Source organism: Myotis lucifugus, unplaced genomic scaffold (genome assembly GCF_000147115.1).
Source record: "Myotis lucifugus unplaced genomic scaffold, Myoluc2.0 scaffold_364, whole genome shotgun sequence".
Classification (NCBI taxonomy): Eukaryota; Metazoa; Chordata; class Mammalia; order Chiroptera; family Vespertilionidae; genus Myotis; species Myotis lucifugus.
In genome coordinates, this window is record NW_005871412.1 from 149982 (window position 1) to 177818 (window position 27837).

Below are 27837 nucleotides of genomic sequence, written 5' to 3' on the forward strand. Positions count from 1 at the left end.
GGTGGGCAAAGTAGGTTTATATTTGTTCATATGGAAAAATAAATAAATGAATAACACAAGATTAAACTGTGTTTCGTGTACTCACAACTGTAAACCTACTTTTGCCAAACCCTGTATGTATTCCTTTTAAAATTAGATCCCCCCCAAAGGATAATCAACAAAAAGGGATATTAGCCTATCTATAAAAGATAGTTCATTGAGTTTTAAAGTGAAAGTTGACTACTTCTAAAACCGAGCCATCTAGGCCATGGGCTCCATTTTACAATCCCAACCTGGACAATAAGTCAGTAGCTCTGCCCAAATGCTGAGACCAATTCCAGCCCCATCCACTCAGGAATCCTTGCCAGAGACCCTGGTCAGCCATGGAACCCATCATATGGCCAGCCTGGGCAGCTACCATGCCACCAGTTCTGCATGATTGAGCAGAGCCTCCATCCTTACCTGACCAGGAACCCAGCTACAGACCTCAGGCAGCTGTAGAGGCCGTCCTCTAGCCCTGTCAGACAGAGAACCTACCCAGCAACCTCTGGCCCTGCCTGACCATGGAGCTTGGCAGTGACCATGAGCAGCCTTAGAACCCAGCCTATATGACCATCCCACTGAGGAGCTCAGCATTTAGCCCCACCTGGAAACAGAGCCCATCCTATAGCCCTGCCCAACTGCTGAGCACAGCTTGTGGCCATACCCAGGCAAAAACACCTGCCAGCAATACTTCCCAGCCATGAAATCCAGCAGGTTACACTGCTCTCACATGAAACACAGCCTGTAACTCCGTACAATCAGAAGTCCTACTTGAATGTGGAGATCAGCCAGCAGCCCCTCAACTACAGAGGATGGGCAACAGCCCTGCCCATCTAAAGACCAAAACAGTAAGCCTCACCTGCCTGGAAACATTACCAGCTGGCCTGTCCATAACCTCAAACTGAACCGACTAATGAAGGGAACCTCTAAGTGCTGGAAGAGGAGACCACTTCCCCGCAAAAAGGATACCAATGCAAAGATAATATGATCACTAAGAAGATGGTCAATAACTGATTCTAAAGAAATGGAGACCGATGAACTATCTGAAAAATATTCAGAATAATCTTCTTAAAATGTTCAGTGAATGCACAGACAACTAAATAAAACTTGTCAATGCATAAACAAAATTAGAAGTTCAACAAAGAAACAGAAGCCATAAAAAAACACACCCAAAAAACAAACAAACAAAAACAACAACAAAAAAAGAAAAACCACACACAGAATCCTAGAACTGAAGAATACAATAATTGAACTGAAAAATTCAACAGCAGAGGAGAAACCAATGAACTCATAAGAAATCACCTAAAATTAACCAGTTAGAGGAGCAAAATGAAAAAAATAAACAATAAAGGAGTGAAGAGTCTATAGTACTTATGAGACGACATCAAAAGAAACAATATACAGCCATAGAACATCGTTTCAGTCCATGATGGACCGCATCTACAACAGTGGTCCCATAGATTATAGTGGAGCTGAAAAATCCCTATCACCTAGTGATGTCATAGTCCTCGTAATGCAATATATTACTCGTGTGTTTGTGGTGATGCTTGTGTAAACTAATCCGTGCTGCCAATCATATAGAAGTATATAATTGATAATGACAGTGAACAAATATGATTTGGTTTATGTACTTACTATAAATACTTTTTAAAGTGTACTTATTCTGCTTGTAAAATTGTTTGCTATAAAACAGTATGCCATGTCATGTAGATAGCAGCCTCAGATATCTTGCGTTTACTTTGTCTCTTGATTGCATTATCTTATCTTGTGCTTGATTTAATCAGTGTTGTTTTGTTTATTCTCTACAGGCTTATAGCCTAAGAGCAATAGACTAAAGCATATATCCTAGGTGTTAAGTGGCTATACCATTCATGTTTTGTGTAAGTATATGATGTTTCCACAATGCCAAAATTGCTTCTTGGCACATTTCTCAGAATATAACCCTGTTGGCAAGTGACAAATGAATGGAGACAAAGGAAGAGAAAATTTATTTTAAAAATAATGGCTAAAAACTTCCCAATTGTGGGGAGACAAACGGGCATCCAGATTCATAATGCCCAAGTATCCCAATATATTGAACCTAGAAAGAATTACACCAAGACACACAAATTGTCAAAAGTCAAAGACAAAAAGAGAATTTTGAAAGCACAATGCAAACATATATTAAAATATATGAATATATAAAATCACCAATAAAGGTAAGTATATAGTCAAATCCAGATACTCTAATATTGTAATGGTGGTGCATAAATCACTTTCAACTTCAGCTTAAAAGTTAAAATAAAAGGTATTAAAATAACTATCTTAATAAAAGCCTAATACGCAAATGGTCATGATGCCCACACGTGTAACGACTGATCAGCTGGAGGCTGCGTGTGCAGCAGGCACAGGTGGGTGGGGACTTGCAGCGTCAGGGACTTGTGTGTGGCCCGTGTCTCCACCCCCGGGGCCGGGCACAGGGATGTGAGGCTCACAGAGGCTCATGTCCCTGCCTCTGGGACTGGCCCCAGGGACGTGAGACTCGTGTCCCCACCCCTGGCGCTGTGCCCGGGGATGTGAGGCTCGCGTCCCTGCCCCCATCACCAGGCCCAGTGACGTGAGGCTTGTAGAGGTCTACCTCTTTGAAGCCATGGGTTACAGGGCTCCTGCACTGTGACAGGGCACAGGCCAGGCTGGGGGAACCCCCTTGAGTGCACGAATTTCATGCACCAGGCCACTAGTAATTACAATAATTTGGTTTTGAATGCACAACATTAAAAAGATGTAAATTATAACAATGACTTAAAATGTGAAGAGGAGAGAAAAAATTCATAGAGTTATTGTATACGAAGTCGAGTTGTTGCCAGCTTAATATAGGATATTATCCCTATAATTAATTCCCATGTTATATTGTTGTATTTTTATTATGTAATTCCCATGGTAACCATTAAGGAACACTCTGTAGTAGGTACACAAATGTTAAAGATAAAGGAATCAAAGAATACCACTACCAAAGTCATCACATCATAAAGGAAACAACAAGAGAGAAAGAAAAAGAGCAGCTACAAAATATCAGAGCACAATGAACAAAATGGCAATAGTAAGGCCTTTCTTGTCAATAATTATTTTAAATATAAGTGGAATGTCTGAATAGAGTAAAAAAAGATATCTAAGGACACAGGTTCAGTTGAAAGTGAATGGAGGGAAGAAGATACCTCATGCAAATGAAGACCAAAAGAGCAATACTGGCTATACTTTTTATCACTCAAAATCGACCTTAAGCTAAAAAAAGTCACAGGAGAGAAAAAAATTCATTAATATAATAGTGAAGGAGTCAATGCATCAAGAAGATGCAAGAATTGTAAATATTTATGCACCCACCATTGAGGCACCTAAATGTATAAATCAAATACCTACAGAAATAAAATGGTAAATATAAGCAACATAATAACAGTAAGGGGCTTTAATACTTACTATCAACAAAGGGTAGATCATCCAGACAGAAAATCAATAAAGAAACAGTGAATTTGAACAAAACTATAGACAAAATAGACCTAACAGATGTATAAAGAACATTCCATACAGCAACAGTAGAATACACATTCTTCTCAAGTGCACACAGAAAACTTTCCAGAATAGATCCTATATGTCAGTCCACAAAACAAGTTCTAAAAATTTTCAAGAAAATTGAAATTATATCAAGTATATTTTCATATAATGGTATGAAACGAAATATCAACAACAGGAGGAAAATGGAAAATTGGCAAATATGAAGAAATGAAACAACACACTCCTGAATGACCAAGGGGTCAAGGAAGAAATAAAAATAGCTATACAAAGATATCTTGAGACAGAGGAAAATGGAAACAACATACAAAAATTTATGAGATTCAACAAAAGCTGTTCATAGCTCTAAATATCTCAAATATATAACCCGGCATTATAACCTCAAGGAACTAAAAAACATAAATAAATAATAGATTAAGCCAACAGTTAACTGAAGAAAAAATTATTAGTGTAGGAATAAAAGAATAATAAAACTATTGAAAATATTTATAAAAATAAGATTTGATTATTGAAAAGATAAAAAATTACAAACTTTTAGCAAGACTCACCAAGGAAAAAAAATTACAAACAAAAGGGAAGACACTACAACTGATACCAACGAAATCCAAAGGGTCACGAAGGACTACTATAAACAATTACCTGCCAACAAACTAGACACTTAAAAGAAATGGATTTCTAGAAATATACAACCTAACAAGACTGAGTCAAGAAGAAATAGAAAATCTAAATAGACCAATAATGGTAAGAAGATAAAAGCAATAATCAGAAACCTTCCAACACAGAAACCCCCTCAAACCAGATGGCTTCACCTGTAAATCCTATCCTTTAAAAACGAATTACCACTAATCCTTAAACTCTTTCAAAAAATTGAAAAGGAGGGAACACTTTCAAACATTTTATAAAGCCAGTATTACTTTGGTAGTAAAACTGAGCTCAGAAAAAAAAAGAATTTAAAAGGCAGCATATGGAATAAAAGAAAATATTGGCAAACTACATATCTGATAAATAGTTTATATAAATTCATACAGTCAATAGCAAAAAATAAAATAAGCCCTTTAAAATGTGCAAAGGACTTAAATAGACATTTCCCAATGAAGACATAAAAATGGCCAACAGGTACATGAAAAGATGCTCAGCATCTCTAATCATTAGGGAAATGCAAATCAAAACCACAATGAGATATCACTTCACACCTGTTAGAATGGCCATCATCAAAAAGGCAACAGATAACAAATGTTGACAAGAATGTCGAGAAAACCATTTTGCACTGTTGGTGGGTAGTCAATTGGTGCAGCCATTATGAAAACATTATGGAGATACCTTAAAACATTAAAACTAGTACCACCGTAAGATTCAGCAATCCCATATCTGGGTATATATTCAAAGAAAGTGAAATAACTATCATGAAGAGATATTTGTGCCCCTATGTTCACTGTCATATTATTCACTATAGCCAAGACATGGAAATAGCCTATATATCATATATAAATGATATACACATACATACACACACACAATGACATTATTATTCAGCTGTAAAAAAAGGCAGGAAATCCTGCCATTTGCAACAGCATGTATGAAACTTGAGGGCATTATGCTAAGTGAAATGTCAGACAAAGACAAATACTATATGATCTCACTTATATGTGGAATCTAAAACCGGATTTGAATAGTGGTTACTGTGAGCTTGGGGTGGGCAAAATATGGAGATATTTTAGTTATAAGTAATTTCTTGGGATCTAATATACAGCATGGTAACTACAGGTCACAATAATGTATTGTATACTTAAAATGTGCTAAAAAGTAGATATTAAGTATTCTCACCACACACACACACACAGAAGGTTATCTCTGTGACATGATGAATATGTCACCTAACCTTATGTGGTTACCATTTCACTATATATATATATATATATATATATATATATATATATATATATATATATCTCAAATTATCCCATTGCACACCTTTAAACTTTCACAATGATATTTGTCAGTCATTTCTCAATACATCTGGTAAATAAAAGGCTGTCTCCTCCAAATAAAGTAGTGCATTTAAAAAACAAAAAGTGAAAGACTTGAACAGGCATTTTACAAATAAGATGTCTAAATGACCCATAACATACAAAAATTTATTCACCATTATTAGTCATCAGGATAATGCAAATTAAAATAACAATGAGATACTATTAAATTTAATAGTTTAGCTATTATTAAATAGCTAAAATTAAACATACATACATACACACACACATACACACACACACACAAAACTTGAAAACACCAAATGTGAATGAGGAAGTTTAAGAATTGGAATCTTCATAAATTGCTGGGAATTATGTAAAATGATTCTATAACCTTGAAAATTTTTGAACGTTTCTAATAATAGGTGTATATCTATTCTGTGATGTAGCTATTCCATTCCTAGATATATACTCAAAACAAATGAGTGCAAATATCCAAAAAGCTACTCACAGAATGGCCAGAGTAGCTATATTCCCCAGGGAACTAAAGTGGAAATGACCCAAATGTTCACTAACAAGAGAATATGTAAATAAATGATGCTATATTTCTATAATGAAATAATATGTAGCAACAAAAATGAACTAATGACCTCAACAACACTCATAAATCTCCAAAACATTATGAGTGAAATCAGCTAGACACAAAATAATATATACTGTGATTTCATTTATATAATGTACAAAATAATATTAAGCTAGTAAGATCAGACATAAAAGATCAGACATACTGCGTACTGTGTCATTTCCTTTTTTTAAAATTCTCCTTACCCAAGGATATGTTTTTATTGATTTTAAAGAGAGAAGAAGGGAGAGAGAGCAAGAGAGAGAAACAGCAATGTGAGAGAGAAACATTGACTGTCTCATGTACGTGCCCTGACTGGAATCAACCCACAACCTAATTATATGTGCCCTGACTGGGAATTGAACCCACCACCTTTCGGTATAAGGGACAACTCTCCAACCAACTGACCCAGCTGACTAGGAACATACTGGAAGTTCAAGGCAGAAAACTAATAGATATGATAGATGTAAGTCTAGAGCTAACTTGGGACAGGGAAGTATACGTATAAAATGAAATGTCATATCAAGGTGCATGTAGGGTGCTGGAATTGGCCTCTATTTTTATCTGTTGGTGGTTAATCAGATGTATAAAAAGTAAAAATGAATCAAACTGTACCTTTAATATTTGTACATTTTAATGTATGAAATATATACACCAGAATTTCCTAGAATTGGAAAGGGGAAATGCTCATATAATACTCAAACGGTACTACATTGAAAAATTCAGTAAGAATAAAAATATATCCAATAATACAAGATAATGAGAGTTGTTGTAGGAATAATAATCATGGTCTTAGAATGCACAAAAGCAATTGAACTTGAAATTTTGTCATAATGAAGTAAACAAAAACTTAAGGTATCATTCAAACTTGCTTGAGGTGATATATTCCAATTACAATGCAGCAAATAAAGAGTACCATGCTCTGAATAACAAAAAAAAGTCTAATGATAAAAGAGAAAAACATTAACATTTTCTATGATTTCTACAAATAATATATGATCATATAATAGAGAGAAGCTGACAATAAGATAATCATCTAGGTCTATAATTTCAGATTATCTGGACAAAGAAAGATTTGGGGAGAAATAAAACTAGCTAAAGAGCCCTCGTATACAGTGTGCAGAGTTTTGTTTAGAAGTTTATAACAGAAAAAATATATGTTCAAGGCTTTTTGTAAAGATGAAGGATAATCAGTAGTAATATTAAATTACTCAAATACATAGAAAAATGCAAGGCAGCCTGACCAGTTTGGCTCAGTGCATATAGCATCAGCCTGCGGACTCAAGGGTCCCAGGTTCAATTCGGGTCAAGGGCATGTACCTTGGTTGCGGGCACATCCCCTGTGGAGAGTGTGCAGGAGACAGCTGATCGATGTTTCTCTCTCATCGATGTTTCTAACTCTCTATCCCTCTCCCTTCCTATCTGTAAAAAAAAAAAAAATCAATAAAATATATTTTTTAAAAAATGCAAGGCATAGTCCATAAAGTTGTTGGAAACAGTAGAAATGTCAAGGATCCTTTTTTAAAAAGTAAAAACAATAGATACCAGTTATAGTTAAAATAAATGTTAACACTCTTGTGAAAAGCCAAAAGCATTGATTATACTTGTAAAACAAGTTTTTTAAAAAAGAAAATTAACCCTGCCTGGCGTAGCTCAGTGGTTGAGCATCGACCTGTGCACCATGAGGTCACAGGTTTGATTCCTGGTCAGGGCACATGCCCAGGTTGCGGGCGTGATCCCCAGTAGGGGGCGTGCAAGAGGCAGCTGATCCATGGTTCTCTCTTATCATGGATGTTTCTCTCTCCCTTCCTCTCTGAAATCAATAAAAATATATTTTTAAAAAGAAAATTATATGGGGGAAAAGGAATGAGTGAAGATAAAAACACATGAAAAGGAAAGTAAAGCAGGAAGACCTATGTACAACAAAATAGAATAAAATGGCAAAGTTCTGATGTAACAAAAGTCAATTAAAAATTATTGAAGCAAATATTTATGAAGCTTGTGCTAAATAACAAGGTATAAAACTATAGAAATAAAACACGATTATAAAGGCAAGGAAAATTTGACAGAAATACAATCATAATAGCATACTCAGACCGCTGTCAGACTATAATTTTTAAAGTTGGCTAATGACAAATATGGACAAAAGAATATTGAAAAATATAGAGAGCCAAATTGTCTATAAATACATAACATGAATTCTAAGAAAGAAAATAAATTGTATGTTTGTTTCAATCATAGTGGAAAACTAACAAATGACCGTACAGCATCCCCTTTGCAAGCCTTACTACATTTTTAAAAGCAAATAGTAATAAAAAATTAAATAATTAAGAAAGCCTTTAAAATTTTAAAACTTAAATGTAATTTGTGAAATGACTATTTAGGACATAAGAATGTTTGCAATTTGGTGGGCTTTTCAGGCAGTAGTGAAAATGAAAATACTTGATATCAACTTTAAAGTCAGAGCCAAACCCTTAATATTCTAGCTGGTTTCATACTGCACAAATTCTTTTATAGGTAGATCCTATAATATCCTTAATATTAATGTCCTTGAGTGTTCTCATTACTACAAAAGACAGTAAATATACTAAAAATGTTCTATTCTAGTTGGAAAAATACTGTATGTACCTTAAAACCCAATGAAAATAGGTTAAGTGCAAGAACCAAAAATAAAAAACACACACAATTCTATCTAAGAGGGAATATGCTAATTGACCAGCACACCCTCATAAAGATGGCAGCACCCAAAGCCAATAAAGAGGGAATATGCTAATTGACTGCCATGCCCTCAAAGATGGCAGCACCCACAGCCACAAGATGGTGGTGCCCAGTCCCTTCAGCCCCACCAGGGAAGCAGGTGCGCAGCACGGCCGGGCACACCCCCAGGCAGGTCTGGCTACTCCGTGGCCTCCAGGGTTCCCCAGGGCTGGCAAGCCTCAAATGGTGGCTGCCCTGCCGCCCATGGCCGCCCAAGGCTCAGGTAACCAGGGCCAGCCGAGGCTTGCACTGCCCGCATTGGCAGCAGCAGAGGTGTGATGGGGCATCGCCATCCCCTGATTGCTGGGTCGCCTCCCACCACTGAGGGCTCCTGGACTGTGAAAGGGGGCAGGCCGGGCTGAGGGACCACCCCCTCCAGTGCATGAATTTTCATGCACCGGGCCTCTAGTTGGAATATAAAAAATAGGAAGACTAGAATTGATCATGAAATAAAAATTTGAAAAATAACATTTCTAGCATAAATTTCTGACAAATTGAACTAATATAAATAAAGAAAAAATAAACATGAAATGAAGTGAAAGGTAAATGAAAGCAGATATAATAATAGATACAAGAAGTCTCTCCCTAAGGGGATTTTTAAACAGTATATACAAATGTTCCAACATTAACTCAAGAGATAATAGAAACCCTAAATGGACTGATAATCCTGGGAAATTGAATACATGACTAAGAGTTGTCTACCAAAAGGCTCCAAGCACTATCACAAATAAATTCTTTCAAGTAGCATGTTTTTTTCTTAGATGAAAAAAACCCCACACAAAACCCAAACATTCAGTGTTTATTTTACAGCATGTGATGTACCTGACTTTACTTATAATAATAATAGATGAGAAGGAAATTATGTCATCTCAGTTATACAAATATGATGCCAAAGCATTAAAATGCTTTACTATATTATATAGATACTAATATGTTTTAAAAATAAGTAAAAAAATGAGTGCTACATTAAAAAATATAATACACTGTTAATGATTGGAATGTGTTTCCTGGGAAAGCAAACATACCTAAAAAGCTTTCAAAATGTCTTTAGTACAGTGATTTACACACACATAGACACGGATACTTACACATGGACAGTGTGACCTCAATACATGCCAAATATTCATTAAACAAAATCGAAAGCATATGCTTGATAAAATCTCATCCAAATATAGAAATAAGCATGTTACTCTCATAGTCAGATATACTAGGCAGGATATGGTGCCTGTCATGCACACATTCCCGTGCCAGCTGGCCTTACCTGTCCACCGTTCCAGCTCGGAAAAGTATGATCGAGCTGATGCCCTACATTGCTGTGTCTTGGCCAAAAAGTCTTTGCCTGGTATTAGCCATGTTGACTAGCTCAGCCAGTGGCCTACTTCTTTCCAATAAGTGTGTAAGAGAATGTTTTGAATACTGTTCAGTGAAAAAGGAATGGCAGGAACCCAGCTCAGACATGCAGAGTAAAGCACAGGTAGGTACTGACAGAAAGAGAAAAATCATAGGGAAAATGGAAGAGAGGTATGGAACCAGAATACAATAATTTCACTTCAATTTCCTATAATTATTTACAATACAAAGGACTGTTTTGTGGTCTTAGTTTTTTATTTTTTATTTTTATTGATTTCAGAGAGGAAGAGAGAGGGAGAGAGAGAGATGGAAACATCAATGAGAGAGAATCATTGACTGGCTGCCTCCTGCATGCCCCCTACTGGGGATTGAGCCTGCAACCCAGGCATGTGCCCTTGACCAGAATCGAACCCAGGACCTTTCAGTCCACAGGCCGACTCTCTATCCACTGAGCCAAACCAGCTAGGGCTGTGGTCTTAGTTTTGTTTTTTAATCCTTGAAGCCCAAAGAAAAATATTATAAATTGTCTATCTCACTGTAACAGTCATAATAATTGTGAAACACTTGTCATTGTGAAATTCAAGAATATGACAAAGATGCCCATAACCAGGAGCATATAATTGGTCATCATTATTGTTAGCTCTGTCCAACTAAAGCAGGTCTAAGAAGAGAATAAATGTTAAACACATTCATGTCAGAATAAAGATGTTCATTGTTTGAGATGACATATTATAGCTCTGAAAATACCAAGATAATAGATTCAAAACATGAAAGAATAGAAGAGTCCAGTAAAGTGAGTAGATATATGAAAAAGGTAAAGAAAACCCAATACTTGCCACCCTCCATGTCAGCACTAACAGTTTAAGCAGTACCACTTAGAGTATTAGTGCCTAAGTATAAACACAAAATGCCTATAGAAAGAAGGACACAAAATTTCACAGGCATACATAAAGAGGATTGCATTAAAAAGTACATAAATTTTTATGAAGCTGCAAAGTTTTATTTACATAACTCCCTGCAGTTTTCTTTATGCTTGAAATGCTTCATAATTTAAAGAGAGAGAGAAACTCCATCAGTAGTGCATGAGAGTTCCACTTTCCATGAAAAACATTAAAGAAGTTCCTCAAAAAACTAAAAATAGAACTACCACATGACCCAGCAATTTCACTTCTGGGTCTCTATCACAAGGAAACAAACACCCCCCCACACACACACACACACTAATTTAAAGAGATATGTACATTTCTGTGTTCATGGCAGCATTATTTACAATAGCCAAGATATGGAAGCAACCTAGGTGTCCATCAATAGATAAATGGATAATAATAATGTGGTATATATACACAATGGAATATTACTCAGCCATAGAAAAGAAAAATCTTGCTATTTTCAACAACATACATGGAACTAGGGGACTAGGGGGTATCATGGTAAGTAAATAACACGAGAAAGACGGACACCTATGATTTCACTTATATGTAGAATCCAAAATAGGAATAAAGAAGAAACAGACTCGTAGAAATAGAGAACAAACTCCTGCTTGCCAGAGGAGAAGAACTTGGATAAAGAGTGAAAAAGGTGATAGGGAATAAGAGGTACAAACAATTTCCAGTTATATAAGAAATAAGTCATGGGGATGTAATGTACAGCATATGGTATAAAGTCATTACTACTATATAATAAAAGCCTAATATACTAAGTGTCTAATCATTCGTTCAACCATTCGACTGTTCAACCAGTCGCTATAATGTGCACTGACCACCAGGGAGCAGATGCTCTGACCCGTAGGTTAGCTTGCTGCTGGGGTCCAGCCGATTGGGACTTGGCAAGACGGGCAGGACCCGCCCTGGATGAATCCATGCACCGAGCCAGTTTCAGTCAATCCCTGCAGGCCAGGCCAAGGGATCCCACCAGTGCATGAATCCGTGCATCGGGCCTCTAGAATTGTAATAACTTTGTACAGTATCAGATGGTTACTAGACTTATAATGGTGATCACTTCCCTAAGTATATAAATGTTGACTATATGTATACCTGAAACCAACATAATGTTGATATAAACTATATTTTAATAAGAGAAAGAAACAATGTATTTTTTAATTGATAGAATGAAGTAAAATCTTTTCAAATTAAAAATTGTTTAAAAAGTGAATGAATATTCAAGTATGTTTTTCTTCAAAGTTAAACACAAATGTTATATATTTTATTAGCAATAATAAGATATGTAAGTATCTCCCAAATGGTAAAGAAATGTAAATGACAGAAATACACACACACACACACACACACACATATAGAATATATATATATATATATATATATATATATATATATATATATAGAGAGAGAGAGAGAGAGAGAGAGAGAGAGAGAGAGAGAACACATAATTACAGATATATGGGAATAAATGAATTAAAACTAAAATTATGTGTACTTTATTTGAATAGATATTTTTAAATCTACCAAAAAATGTCATATTCATGCAGTATGTAAATGACTAAACTTTACTCAAGAATGAGAAGGTTTCAAAAGAATATAGCTGCAGGAGAAATTGAAAAGATTGTTAAAAATATACTATTGAGAAATGTTCTTGCTACAGATGTTTTTAAAATTCAAAGAACTAATTCCTATATTTTAAAAAAAAAATTTGTTCAGAGGGGAAAAAAGTGGAAACCTTTCAAATGAATTTTTCTAAATAAGCATAATGGCATAATATTAAATGCAATCTGATATAATGGGAGGATAGTGGGAAGGGGTGTGGTGAGAGACGTTCTGAAACAATTAAAATAATAATTATAAACTGCCCTGCCAATGTGGCTCAGTGGTTGAGCCATCACCCATGAACCAAGAAGTCATGGTTGGATTCTGCTGGGGCACAAGACCAGGTTGCAGGCTCTATCCCCAGGAGTAGGGGGTGTGTATGTGGCAGCCAATCAATGATTCTCTCTCTTCATCTCTATCTCTCTCTTCCTTCCTCTTTCTGAAATCAATAAAAACAAATTTTTAAAAATAATAAAATAATAATAAACTAAATTCTTAAATTATAAAAATAACGACTGTGGTGTACACCTTCAATTAAATGTAATTAAAAATAATAAATAATAAAAACCATTAAAAATGAAATAAAAATAATCATAGACTACAACCAAATACAATTTATTTTAAGAATAAATGCACACTTCAAAATTATAAGGTCTATTTTAAAATCATAAGATTTGTAAAAAGCATTTGATATAACAAAGTAATCATTTTCAAAAACATATATGTATATACAGGTATAGTTGCATATATGTTAAAATAAATTTAGAGAAACTTCTTAAATATGAGCAATGAGGACACTGTTTAAAATGGCTCAAATGGCCTGGCTGGTGTGGTTCAGTCATAGGTCAATCAGCCATAGACCTATGAACCAGAACAGTTTGATTTTTGGTTAGGGCACATGTCTGGGTTGTGGGCTCAATTCCCAGTAGGGGACATACAGAAGTCAGTCAATCAATGATTCTCTCTCATCGTTGATGTTTCTCTCTCTCTCTCTCCCTCTCCCTTCCTTCTGAAATCAATAAAAATATCTTAAAAATCAATCAATAAATAAAATGGCTTAAGTGTAATATTATTATTAAAACCAGGAAAATACTGATATAATTTTTATTTTTAGTATTATTTAGAAAGTCCTTGAATATAAAATATGACCAGGATAAAAACATAAAAATGATAAAATAATTATTTGCATATTGTATGATTATATAGATTAGTTGGTTAAATAATGAGAAATACCTAAGAATGTTAAATAATAAAAAAGAACACAGAAGAATTAATAGGAATATTTAGAAAGCATGATGGATGTAAGTTATACGTAAAACCCAATAATATAATTAGACAATATAATTAACCAGTTAGTAATTCACACTAAAAAAATACATTAATACTAGCGGTGAAAAATTTAATTGTATACAAGTATATAAAGAAAATTCTCATAAAAATATATAGAATATAAAATACAGAAAGTCAGTGGATAAATATTCATTTGGGATTTCACTAAAAAGCCTATCTCATACTATACACAAAATTAAATACCATATGAATTAAATATATTTGTATATTTTATACAATTAAAGTATTAGAAACACAATATTAAAAATAGTAAATCTGTTAAATTTCAAAGCAAGAAGTAAACTTAGTTTCATAAAAATTAAATACTTTTCATAAATTATGTTAAGATTAAATTAAGATTTTGGTTACAGATGGGAAGTTTTACAGAATTCCTTCCAGAATTACCACTAAAATGAGAGTAAAGGAATTTGTTTTTAAAGATCTACAAATGATCACATGGTGATGATAGCGCGTTTCCGTAGTGTAGTGGTTATCACGTTCACCTCACATGGTGATGATAATGTAAGAGTGCCAAAGCAACAATATTGAGGAAACTGAAAACTGATGTGCTAACTGCCTTGGCTGACATGAGAGCAGTGAGTCCCAAACCAGCAGTGGGTGAACTGGAACCTGACTTGTCTGAAAAGCTTGACAAGACTAGGAGTTTAAGCAGCAAGTACATCTGCACAATACCCGCTAGGTACACCCATGTTGTTGCAGATGGCACAATTCCATTCTTTTTTATTGCTGAGTCATATTCCATTGTATATATTTTTATCCATTCATCTATTCATGAACACTCAAGTTGCTACCATATCTTGGCTATTGTAAATTATGCTGCAATGAACATATGGCTATATATGTATTTTTGACTTAGTGTTTTGGGTTTCTTTGGATAAATGCCCAGAAGTGGAGTTGCTGGGTCCTTCTTTGTCTCATTATAGCCTTTGTTTTAAAGTCTATTTTGTCTGGTCTAAGTATCGCTACTCCAGATTTTTTGTTTTATTTTGTTTTGATTTTCATGAAATATCTTTTTACATTCCTTTATTTTCAGTCTGTGTGTGTTTTGATCTGAAGTAAGTCTCTTATAGACAGGGTATGTAAGGGTCTTGTTTCTTTTTTGTTTAATTGAATTTATTGGGGTGACATTAGTTAACAAAATTATACAGGTTTGGACAAGAACGCTAAGAAATCCTTATTTAGATATCTAGATTATTTTGCCCAGCCTAACCCTCTTCAGTATTTTGCCCTTCAGATTTCAGCTTCCTCTACTTCTCAGATCTCTGATCTCTGGCTCCTCCTATGCTTTTGTTAGGCTCTCATTCCTGGCACCATTACCCAGACTTTCTCCATCCGGAAACAATGGTGATTGTTAAGGTTCACCTCACTTGGCTTATCTTCCCTCAGGATTATAGTCCATGCTACCTGTTGTCCAATGTCTGAAAACTGTTGCTTTATATATTTTGCTCTTTTTTTTTGGTTTACAATGAGAATAAACCAAAAAATCCAATAATATTTGATTATTGCTAGAAGTAAAAGTTTTCTGCCCTCTGCAATTCTTGTTGGACCAGCCTTGCAATCATGCTGGTTTAATCATTAATAAGTTAATTAACTTTGATACTTCGTATGAGTCATGTTTTTAAATTTTTGAAAAATAAACTCCTACAAAGTGTAAAATAGTATTGTAGTTATATTTTGCTGAAGTTGTGATTAGCCATTATCTCTTAAGAAAATATATATAAATATTCATGGATAAAATAATATGAAATGTGGGATATACTTTAATGTCATCTATAGAAGAAGGACTAAAAGGTGGGGAAGAAATAAAAATGTCATATGTAGATAATTGTTGAAACATGTGATCAATGTTGAGCTGGTTGATCAATTTGTGGGGTCATTATTCCATTTTTTGAGAGAATTTCTACTATAATAAGACATAAAGTCAGGTAGAGAGATTGGGAGAAAGAGACCAAGGGATTGAGAACAATGAACCCTTATTTATACTTCAAATTTGTGATAGTGAGATTCAAAGAAATTACACTTTATAAAAGAGAATGATAATATATTGAATTTTAAAAACTGGAACAGCCCAAAGACTGCTTTCATCTAATTGCCATTTGCTGCTACACTGCATGAAATGAGGCACCCTTTCTGCAGGGCCTAATTGGTTCTGGAAACATTAATGGTTCTGAGTGATACTGATACCATTGCAATTAACCCAGTTATTAATACTAGGAAAGAAGCAAAGGGAAGGCCAAATAGTAGAGGCATGTTATTTAGAGAGCTACACCAGGAAGCTAAGCTTTACACTCTCCAGGGAGCCACCTGTCTATTCCCAGCAGATCTGTGGGGGAAGGGACTGAACAGGGGGAAACAGATGCATGCCCAATAAAGTTGGAGGGACTGCAAAGATGCTTGCTGGCAATCACACCTGGGAATGGGTCATTGGCCAGAATAGGTGTGGCTACTGAAAGGCCAAGAAATTTGAGATATTTTATCCCCTAAACCAGTGGTCGGCAAACTGCAGCTCGCGAGCCACATGCAGCTCTTTGGCCCCTTGAGTGTGGCTCTTCCTAAGCCTTAGGAGTACCCTAATTAAGTTAATAACAATGTACCTACCTATATGGTTTAAGTTTAAAAAATTTGGCTCTCAAAAGAAATTTCAATCATTGTACTGTTGATATTTGGCTCTGTTGACTAATGAGTTTGCCAACCACACTGCAAACAAAGGCATTCACTCTCTTGGTTCTCTTGGGACATGTTGCAGGTGGATCACTCTCTTGGCTCCCCTGCATTTGCCCACATGGTCCACGGCCAACTGGGCCCGGCAAACAATGGACGGATGCATTGTAATTAGCCTGATGCAGTACTGGACCTGCTGCAACATGGAATGGGACTGGCTTTGCTTCTAGCTCTAATGAAACCCCAATTACACTTCTTCCAGAATGGACTAAGGGAAATGGGACTTTGGAAACCCAGGGGTGTAATTCCAGGCAAATAAAAATCACTCATTCTTATGATATCTCAAGAAAATTCTTTTTCTTGAGATATCATAAGGACTCCACTGTCAACACTCAGTGAGAAAAGGGATACCTCAATTTCCCCAATAACAATATTAAACCTCACAGCACACAGGGGTAAAAAAACTCCATTAGCTCTAGAGCAGTGGTTCTCAACCTTCTGGCCCTTTAAATACAGTTCCTCATGTTGTGACCCAACCATTAAATTATTTTCGTTGCTACTTCATAACTGTAATGTTGCTACTGTTATGAATCGTAATGTAAATATCTGATATGCAGGATGGTCTTAGGCGACCCCTGTGAAAGGGTCGTTCGACCACCAAAGGGGTCGCGACCCACAGGTTGAGAACTGATGCTCTAGAGTAATGAGTTACTGGCTTCTTACAAAAATCAGTATCAACTTAGCAGAAGCAACCAAAACTTTCACTTCGGTATATAAAATTTCAATCGTTCTCCTCCAGCTTTTAGTTGTGAGCCAAAGAAAAGCACGAGGCAGCTTGGTCATGCTCCAGACTGTGAGGATACGTTGATGAAGAGCCTGCAGCTGAGCACTAGTAGTGAACATTGGGGAAATTTGCTTCCCTGGAAACATAACTTTCAGGGATACTTAAGGTACTGAAAATGCTGAGTCATCAGTAATGGAAGTCATTGTTGATGGCATTTACCAGAAATAACACCGGAACACCATGAAAAAAGGTATTTTTCTTAACCTCAACTGCTTAGCTCTTGAGCATGTATCAGAAAATGAGTGCATTTTTCTTTCTCTTCTAAAGAAGTGTCACTACTTGCAGGAGTAATGGCAGTGTGTATCTGCTGATATATACCCACAACGGCTTTCACTAGAGTACCCTGCACTCATAAAGAGCTGGAGAAAAATATATAAATAAGATGTATTTTGGAAGCACACTACTAAGTCTATAATAGAAGTCAGATTTGATTATACTGAAGCCCTATGTATTCTTCCTTCCTGATCCTTCTTCAGAGATTGTCCTGTGATAATGCAAAGATCCGAGCCACTGTTTGACCAGGAGGCTGCGCTTGAACCACTGTGCATTGAATTTCCATTTCCCGCAGTGTAAGGGGATGGTGGCTATAGTTCTCGCCAGCCTTGATGCATTCAGCTTGAAGTGAATCAATACAAGTTCAAATGGGTTTGCTAAACTTGAGTCCTCTTTCTGGAGAGGGATTCCAAAAGCTTGCTTCTGTAAAATATGTATCAGTTTGGTAATTCCTCTCCAAGATCCTCTTTGCTTCTTTCTATTAATATGATTGATTAAGATTTTCCTTTGTATGCCCTAACCGGTTTGGCTCAGTGGATAGGGCATCAGCCTGTGGACTCAAGGGTCCCAGGTTCGATTCTGGTCAAGGGCATGTACCTTGGTTGCGGGCACATCCCCAGTAGGGAGTGTGCAGGAGGCAACTGATCAATGTTTCTCTCTCATTGATGTTTCTAACTCTCTATCCCTCTCCCTTCCTCTCTGTAAAAAATCAATAAAATATATATTTAAAAAAAAAAAAAAAGATTTTCCTTTGTCAAGTCTCCAAGGAGAGTCATAAATAGAAAATCTGTATTATTTATCAGAAATTTTCTGCAGGGATTGGTGGCATAAATGAAGAGAACCATATATTTGTTCAGATATATCAGGGGCTGAACAGTGTCTGAATTCAGAAATTGATAAACCTCTCCTGAAGAATATATAATTCTATGAATTCTCATGAACATAATTTTGAAGTATGAAACATAAAGATAAAAACTAAAAAAAAATAGGTAGAGAAAAATAGGAATAAAGGGTAATAAACAATAAACTGTTAAATATATACATTTGTATATTTGTACATATGTGTATAGATACATATACACATGTGTATTTATACACAAGTATTTAAAGAACAAACACTATTGCACGGGTTTTTGATGTACAAATTCCATGTTTCCTTTTATATTAAAGCATGCTGGAAAAGTGAGTATTTAAGTAAAAAAAATAAATTTTACATATAAACTGGGTGTCCCAAAAATGTATACACATTTTGAATAATTATAATAATTCCAATGGGTTAAATCTGGAAAAAAAATCAATTAAACTTTCAGCTGTTAGAGTGTGTTTATAAATTTTTGGGACACCCTGTATATGTATATATATATATATTATGAAAATAAGTACATGAAAATCATGGTTTTCCTTTTTCTTCAAAGTTAGCCTTGAATTGTGTTTTTCCTTGACCCATTTAGTCCCCAGTTCTTCCCAATACAGATAAAATGGTCCTCATACAATTTTTAGTGCCTTTGTCTTATTTGCTCTTTGGTATGGCTTGCAATTAGGGGTATGTTGGTCAGTAACCCATTCAAAGTTATCTTTCTGATGCCTTACTTTTGGGGACTACTCTTAAATTAGGCATAAGACATTTTCTAGCAAAGGAGGTGACATTTCACTTCTTTAAGATCAAGTAATAACTCATTTTGTGTGGGAAAAGGAATATTCAGTATATGGCTTAGAAAATGTATGGCCACCTGTCTTTTGTTTCCCGGCCAATGAAAATAATGATTTGCAGCTTTTAAAACAAACTTGTATTAAATTATACTATGTGCTGTTTACTTTATATGCATTGTCTCAATCATTAAAAAATCAGGAAAAAGCAGCTGTCATTGTTATTTTCCTTAAAAGGAAACTGTAGCTCAGAGACTTAAGTAACTTGGCCACAATCACACAGCCAAGTGTTCCAGGACATTAGACCACATCCTTTCATGAGTCCTTCCTTCCGTTACTTGGCAATCTATTCAAATGAGGTAGGTTATTCAATTTTGAAAAATCTTAACTTCACGAATCCATAACCGAAGTAAAGCAAAAAAGCAGGTAACAGACTTGACAGGCTATAATATTCTCAAGGACAGGAAGTGTAATTTCTATTTCCTTTGTAGAGGTTAGAAATGTACAGGGTGTGGCAAACGTATGTTTACAGTTGTTCTTATGGAAAATAATACAATAGTTAATAATAATACAAGAATAAACTCGGTACGCACAACTGTAAACCTACTTTTGTCCCACCCTATATAGACTACCTGGGCTTATATAGTCACTGTGCCTTTTACTAGCACAAAAAAACAACAGGTCACTAACCCCTCTCTGAGACTTAGTTTATTCATCTATACATTGGAGGAATAATAGTATGTATTTAATAGTGACACTGTGCAGATTAAATGGGATAATAAGTAAATGCTGAATACATTGTCTAGCACATGGAAAGCATCTGTAAATATAAGCTAAGTTTCCACATGATATTGTCATTAAAGTGATACTGAGAAAGAACATGACTAGAATGTAATGACCAAGAGACTTGTGACCCAAAGAGTGTTCTCCAAAGTGGCTGAATTAGCATCACCTGGAAACTTGTTAGAAATGCAATTTCATGGGCTCTACCCAGACCCACCAAATTGCAATCTCTGGGATGGAGCATAAAAAGAGAAATATAAATATATTTTTATCTCAGAAATATTCTGCTTTTTTAAAAATTTATTTTTGTTTTGTTTTTTGTTTGTTAAGTGTTTGGTTTTAAAGAACTGCCCTGGGAAGAAAACAAAGGAGAGTAAAAAACAAAACATAGTGAATTGGTTCCATTAACGTATGTCACACTGCAGACTATCAAAAGAGAATTTGGTAGAATAATGGCCAATATTGTACTGTGATTCAACACAGTATAGAGAACAATTACACAATAATTGTTTCTATTTTTTTTCTCAGAAAATGCACATTAATATGCTAATTAAACTTTAGTCATAAAGATCCAGCTTGCTAACTTTGCCATTATCATGATCATGATCATCGCCAAGTACTGTTTAAGCATCTATGATGTTGGCGCATTATGCTAAGATGTGGCAATTTATTAAAATTATGCAACATATATAGAGATAGGGAAACTTACAAGTTGTGTGTACTAATTAACGTTTTTTCCACTTTAAAGTCTTTATTTATACTAGAGAACGAGGGACATCTGAGGAAGAACATGCTCTGTCAGACCTGAGTGACCATGGATAATGTCTAGCATCAGAACATAGCGCTGTTTAACTCCAGCACAATGTTGTTTACTGAAGATGTGCTCAATGAAAGTTGTTGTTGCTGTTGCCATAACTATTATTGTTATTGCTATTACATTATTATTATTATTATTATTATTATTACTACGTATCTTCAAAGATATATAAGCAGGTGAAGGACAACCCCATGGTGACAAGCAAGTACCTATGTCATCTTCCAGACGCACAAAAGGAGGTTAAAATATTTTCTCTGTCTCCAATTAACAAACACTCAAAAAATAGAGTGACTATGTTTAGAAAAGAAAACCTTAAAGAAAAGTGTCTCTTAGAAACCCAAAGAAGCAAACACACAACGCCAGTCATCAGGACCCTGCACAAAACGCTCCTCCAGCAAACATTTTCACTTAGTAGTCAGTACTTTGACTTAAGAGGGCAACATTTTCATTGCAAAGTGCTCACAGCTTAATGGATTCTGCTGTGAGCAAATTAGAAAAAAGGAAGTGAGAGAAATCATGGCCTCTACATTTAATTAAACTTCTTCAGGTTGTTAATTCTTCTGCAAATTGATTAATAAAAAGTGTAGGCTACCACACTTTCTAAACTGTGATTATATGTACTCAGTCATGGTATAATCATACAGATTATTATAACTTGCTAAAATAACTCACTTTGTTCTTTAAAAAATGTTGCATCTTAAAGCAAGAGAAATATTGAGTCTAAATCTACCTTAATTCTTCTAAGAGAAGTGAACCAAGGTTGTAAGAGCAAAGGCTCTGGCTTTCTCAAACAGAATAAGGTTCATGCCCAGCTGCAGCACTTAATCACTGTGGACCCTCGTGTAAGCTACTTAGCCTTCCTGAGGATCAGTTTCTCCGTCTGTATAATGGACTTCATTTGTATGAAGATTTTACACAAGCTTTCCACAAACATCAGTACCACCATTGAATTCAAAGATCCTACTTCTTTCCTTCCTCATATTTGGACCCATATAATATGTTCCTTATCCTAATTTTATTTTTAGTGCTTTAGGCAGAAATATGTGTCTAATACAACATTGAAATTTATCTTCTGAGAATATTAAACTGAACCACATTACTTGAAGAATATTCATTTTGGCATATTTGGTTATGTTTTCATTTTTTAAAAGAACAATGAAAGCTAATTCTTTGGACTTCAAAAAGGTTTGTTTTTGTTAAGTTCTGGGAAAATATGGCCAAAGAACACCACATCTTTGGGAACAACAGCAAAAGACAAAAACAGATCATCACTAACAGAAGCTAAATTACACAGTGGAGTTGAGCTCCTCAGATAAAATTGATTCTGCCATGATAAAAATGGAACAGGACCAAGAGATGACAATGAGAATCGTTTGAGTACTTAAGAGACCACTTTAACAATGGGAGCGCGTTCAAATCCTAGCATCATCATTATAGGCTCATTTTCCCTGTTCGGTTCCCTTGATAAATGCCTAAAAAGAGGCACTGGCATTTTAAATTGCTCAGTCTTGATAGCTGAATTTTTTTTTCTTTTCCTTTCTTAGGCAACAATATTTTCCTCTAGGACTAGAAGAATGGTTTTGAGAGCAGCACTGTGACTGTCTAGTGAAGGCCGCACCATGGGATTAGGGCGCTGGCGGGGGAGAGAGTTACCTGTGGGCACTTGCTCCAGGTTCCCCACTCGGACATGACGCATTCACTGGGGCACAGAAGCGAGCAGGGCTGGGTTTCTGGGGGCATCTCGTCCTGGTTGCAGAAGCTGTTATTTACTGCCCCACCTTCCCTGGAGGCCGTGTTCACACATCTGTGAGGCAAGAGCACAACATAATGTGATGACTTCAAACAGTAGAGAGTACATTTAGTCGTGAGGTATCATAGTTAGTTACTCCTCAAACATAACATAAGATGAGCAGAGAAACCAGGAAAAAAATTCCAGTGCCTTCACGGAGTGATAACTCTGTGCTGACCCCTTTATTCCGCAGAGCAGGAAAGATAAACAGGGACCAGAGATAACTACTGTCCTTGAACACCTCTCACTCTAAAGAGACCTACAATATGTTTGCTCAGGTCCAGCACAGAGTGAATTTTCTTTTTATTGTAGCAAATCTTGAAGGCGCTCCTTTTCAGAATGAACCCATCACTTTGTAATAGCCAGGACCTCTGGTTGCCGTGATTCCTTCAGACTTTCCCTAGACTTCTATCTCCTATCATATCATCTATGCCTCCGTAATCTGTGTCCAACACATTTAAGGTCAGGACAAAGTAAAGTGAATATTAATTGAACATGTTTTTCTTTTAGGTGTTTTCTGTAAATCAATAGGAAGTTTTGATGCCATAAACCAAAGGACAATGAGCAAGCATTTTTGTGCACAAGATACAGATGCACACATTATAGTTGTTTGGACTCTCCGGTGTCGGGCTTTGAGATAAATGCTGGTGAAAGTTAAATAAATGATCATGATGTTGATACCATCAAATGAAAACCCAAGTCTTATACCACTATATACATCCACCAGAATGGCTTAAATAAAAACACAAAAAATATCAAAGCGTTGGCAAGAATGTGGAGAAAATTTAACTCTTCTAACTCTGCTAGTTGGAGCACAAACTCTTTGGTAAATTAGGCGACAGTATCTACTAAAACTAAACATATACATACAGTGTATTCCAACAATCCCAATTTTATATTCCTCTGCAAAACAAATGTGGAAAAACATGCACCATACTATGACTGAAAATGTTCATGGCACCACTATTCATAATCAGCCAAACTAGAAACAGTTTACCTAGACTATGTAGCCAGCAACATAAAGCAAATACATTGTGGTAAATTAACACAATTACATGCTATACAGTGGTGAGAATGCATGAACTATGGTTGCATACAAGAGCATGGGTAAAGCTTATAAATATATTAAAAAAAAGAAGCTGACACAAAAGAACATTCTTTATAATCCCATTCACATAAAGTTAAATGGACAATACTCTTCCGTGGTCTCAGAAGTCAGAATAGTGATTACATTTGGGGTTACTGACTGACAGGGGCTTAGGTGGTCCTGGTAGTATCTTGTGTCTTGGTCTCTGGGTGGTTCAAGGTGTGTTCACATTATGAAAAGTCACCAAGCTATACCCCTATGATGTGGTCTTTCTCTGTATTTATATTATACTAGAGGCCCAGTGCACGAAATTCATGCACGGGGGGTGTGTCCCTCAGTTCAGCCTGCACCCTCTCCAATCTGAGACCCCTTGAGGGATGTCCTACTGCCAGTAGGATCAGTCCTAAATGGGCAGTCAGACATCCCTCTCACAATCCAGGACTGCTGACTCCCAACCGCTCACTTGCCTGCCTGCCTGATTGCCTCTAACTGCTTCTGCCTGCCAGCTTGATCACCCCCTAACCACTCCCCTGCCAGCCTGATAAATGCCTAACTGCTCCCATGCCAGCCCGATTGCCCCTAACTGTCCTCTTCTGCAGGCCTGGTTGCCCCTAACTGTCCACCTCTGCCAGCTTGGTTGCCCCTAACAGTCCTCCCCTGCCAGCCTGGTCCCCCCCAACTGCCCTCCCCTGCAGGCCTGGTCCCCCCCAACTGCCCTCCCCTGCAGGCCTGATCGCCCACAACTGCCCTCCCCCACAGACCTGATCACCCACAACTGCCCTGAAGGCCTGGTCCCTCCCAATTGCCCTTCCCTGCTGGCCTGATCGCCCACAACTGTCCTCCCCTACTGGCCATCTTGTGGTGGCCATCTTGTGTGTTGGAGTGATGGTCCATTTTCATATTACTCTTTTATTAGATGGGACTAGAGGCCTGGTGCATGAAATTCATGTACTTGGGGGCGGGGGTGTCCCTCAGCCCGGCCTGCGCCCTCTTGCAGTCCAGGGAGCGGGCCTAAGTCGGCAATTGGATATCCTTGCTGCCACGGAGGTAGGAGAGGCACCCACCACCGCAGCTGCACTCGCCAGCAGTGAGCCTGGCTTTTGGCTGAGCAGCGCCCCCCTGTGGAAGAGCACTGACCCCCAGAGGTCAGTTCCTGCGTTGAGCATCCGCCCCCTGGTGGTCAGTGCACGTCATAGAGACTGGTCATTCTGCCATTTGGTCGATTTGCATATTAGCCTTTTATTATATAAGCTATCAATTAGATTATTTAAAAAATATTTTCTCTTGCCGAAACCGGTTTGGCTTGGTGGATGGAGCATCGGCCTGCGGACTGAGGGGTCCCAGGTTCGATTCCGGTCAAGGGCATGTGCCTGGGTTGCGGGCACATCCCCGGTGGGAGGTGTGCAGGAGGCAGCTGATCGATGTTTCTCTCTCATCGATGTTTCTGGCTCTCTATCTCTCTCCTTTCCTCTCTGTAAAAAAATCAATAAAATATATTAAAAAAAATATTTTCTCAAAAGTGTTTAATAATGACTTGGTATGTACAAGCTCTTTTGCTACGTGTTGGTATAAAATGTTATTCTTTGTTAGTAATAATTCACTTAGTAAATATTTTTAAGGGTTTACAGTGCACCAGGCCCTTGCCTGGATGCTGGTGCACACAACTGAAACAATGACAGGCAGGATCTTTATTGTTGCCAATATGTTCTTGGAGTGACAATGATCAGAGTAAAGGTGAAGATGACCATGATGATGGGATAAAAGGTACCATTTGCTGGCCTGGTTATTTCAGACACAAGGCCACAGCCAAGGAGAAAACATCTTAAGGGGGGTGTGCAGGAGAGCTTTTGGTACTCCCCAAATCATGCTGTGCTGAAGTGAATTGTTCTACATAGTAGGAGTCTTTTTACATATATATATTAATAATTGTTTAAAATTTTAGGAAAATTGTAGTCAATCACTAGGCACAAAATAAAATAAACTTTATTAGGTGCTAAGTAATGGGAAAGCAATGTATAAAGGAGGGTAGGAGAAAACGGCAGACAGAGAGAAGACATAAGTATGTAATGATTTCCTATATAGGGAGGCATGGTACAGAGTTATCCTTAGACTTTAATTTCTCCTGCAGTAACAGTCAATAGTGGAAGGAGGGACCACGAGGTGGCTTTTTTCTCTTTCCCTGGACAAATTTAAAGCTGGAAATTGCTTTTCATTTTGACCACATACTCTCAGCTGATGTCCTTTTATCATTTCACTGAGAAGAAGAGGTAAGGCTACTTCTGGTCAATGGTGACTAGTTGAACTTATGCACCAGTCTTTTTTTACACACACACACACACACAAACACACACACACACACACACACACACACACACACACACACACACCAAGAGAGAGGGAAAGGCATTACCCTGTGAGGACAAAGAACAAGAAGACAAAGGCAACAAAAGGAAAATGAATGGGCTAGTGCTAACTGCCTTATCACACCAGGAAAGCTGAATATGAATTCTTCAAGGAAAAACAAGAAAGTACCTCCATTTACACCACAGAACACATGAGCTATTTGGGAATTTGTGTCACTAAGTACACCTGAAAATATGAATGAAAGAGGCTGAAAAACTGGAGAATTTATTGAAAGTGTGTTTAAGTAGCCGGTCCCTGGGATCCCCTCCCCTAATCTACACAGCTCAGTGATAGTCCCTCTCTGCCAATGCAGGGAACTGAAAGTTTATTAGCTAGAAGGGGTCATAACGAGAGCCTTTTGATTAGAAAATACACAGTCCCTTAATATCATACTGAAAACAAAAATTTAAGTTAAAGGCAACACACTGTAAAACTCACCACAAACTTAATGTCTCAAACAATGTAAATTTATTATCTGATCATTCTGAAGCACAGAAATCCAGTGTGGATCTCACTAGGCTAACTTGGTGCTTTGGCAGAGCTCCATTCCTTCCTGGAGCCTCTAGAGGAATATATATATTAGAGGCCCGGTGCACAAAATTCGTGCACAGGGGAGGGGAAGTTCCCTCCGCCCAGCCTGCACCCTCTCCAATCTGGGACCCCTTGGGGGATGTCTCACTGCCAGTATTGAGCCTAAACCGGCAGACATCCCTCTCACAATCCGGGACCACTGGCTCCTAACTGCTCACCTGCCTGCCTGCCTGATCACCCCTAACTGCCCCCCCCTGCTGGCCTGGTCGCCCATTACTTCACCCCCTGCTGGCCCTGTCACCCCCAACTGCCCTGTCCAGCTGGCCTGGTTGCCCTAACTGCCACCCTGCTGGCCTGGTTGCCCCAAGCAGCCTGCTGCTCAGTCGTTTGGTTGCCCCTCACTAAGCCCCCTGTTGGTCTGGATGCCTCATGCAGCCTGTTCGGTTGTCCATTTGGTTGTGATGGTCACTTAGGCATATACACTGAGTGGCCAGATTATTATGACCACCTAATGTTTGTAGGCAAATTAGCTATAATTTCACGCTGAAGTTGCTAGAGGGCCAGACCATTATAAACAGGAAGCAGGTTGTTTACCATGACAGTAGAAGTGTTTTTTTTTTCTGAAGATATGAGTAAACAACGCGATTTAACAGCCTTTGAACTTGGGATATATATATATATATATATATATATATATATACACACACACACACACACACACACACACACACACACATACATATTTTTTTTTACCTTTTCCAGGATAGCAAAAGGAATCATCTCCTTTTACCTTGCTCTAGAAGACTACATGATTTGAGTACTGGCGCCAGCACATGGGGCAGCTTGTTA

The 27837-nt window shown here is 37.1% G+C and overlaps 1 protein-coding gene across 1 annotated transcript in view; it reads right to left on the bottom strand.

Moving 5' to 3' along the window:
* Positions 1-27837, bottom strand: part of THSD7B (thrombospondin type 1 domain containing 7B) — a 720951-nt gene that overhangs the window by 75798 nt on the left and 617316 nt on the right. Inside the window, exon 14 of the mRNA XM_006101466.3 lies at positions 22832-22982. Coding sequence (XP_006101528.3) covers positions 22832-22982 — 151 coding nt within the window. The remainder of the gene's footprint in view (positions 1-22831; positions 22983-27837) is intronic.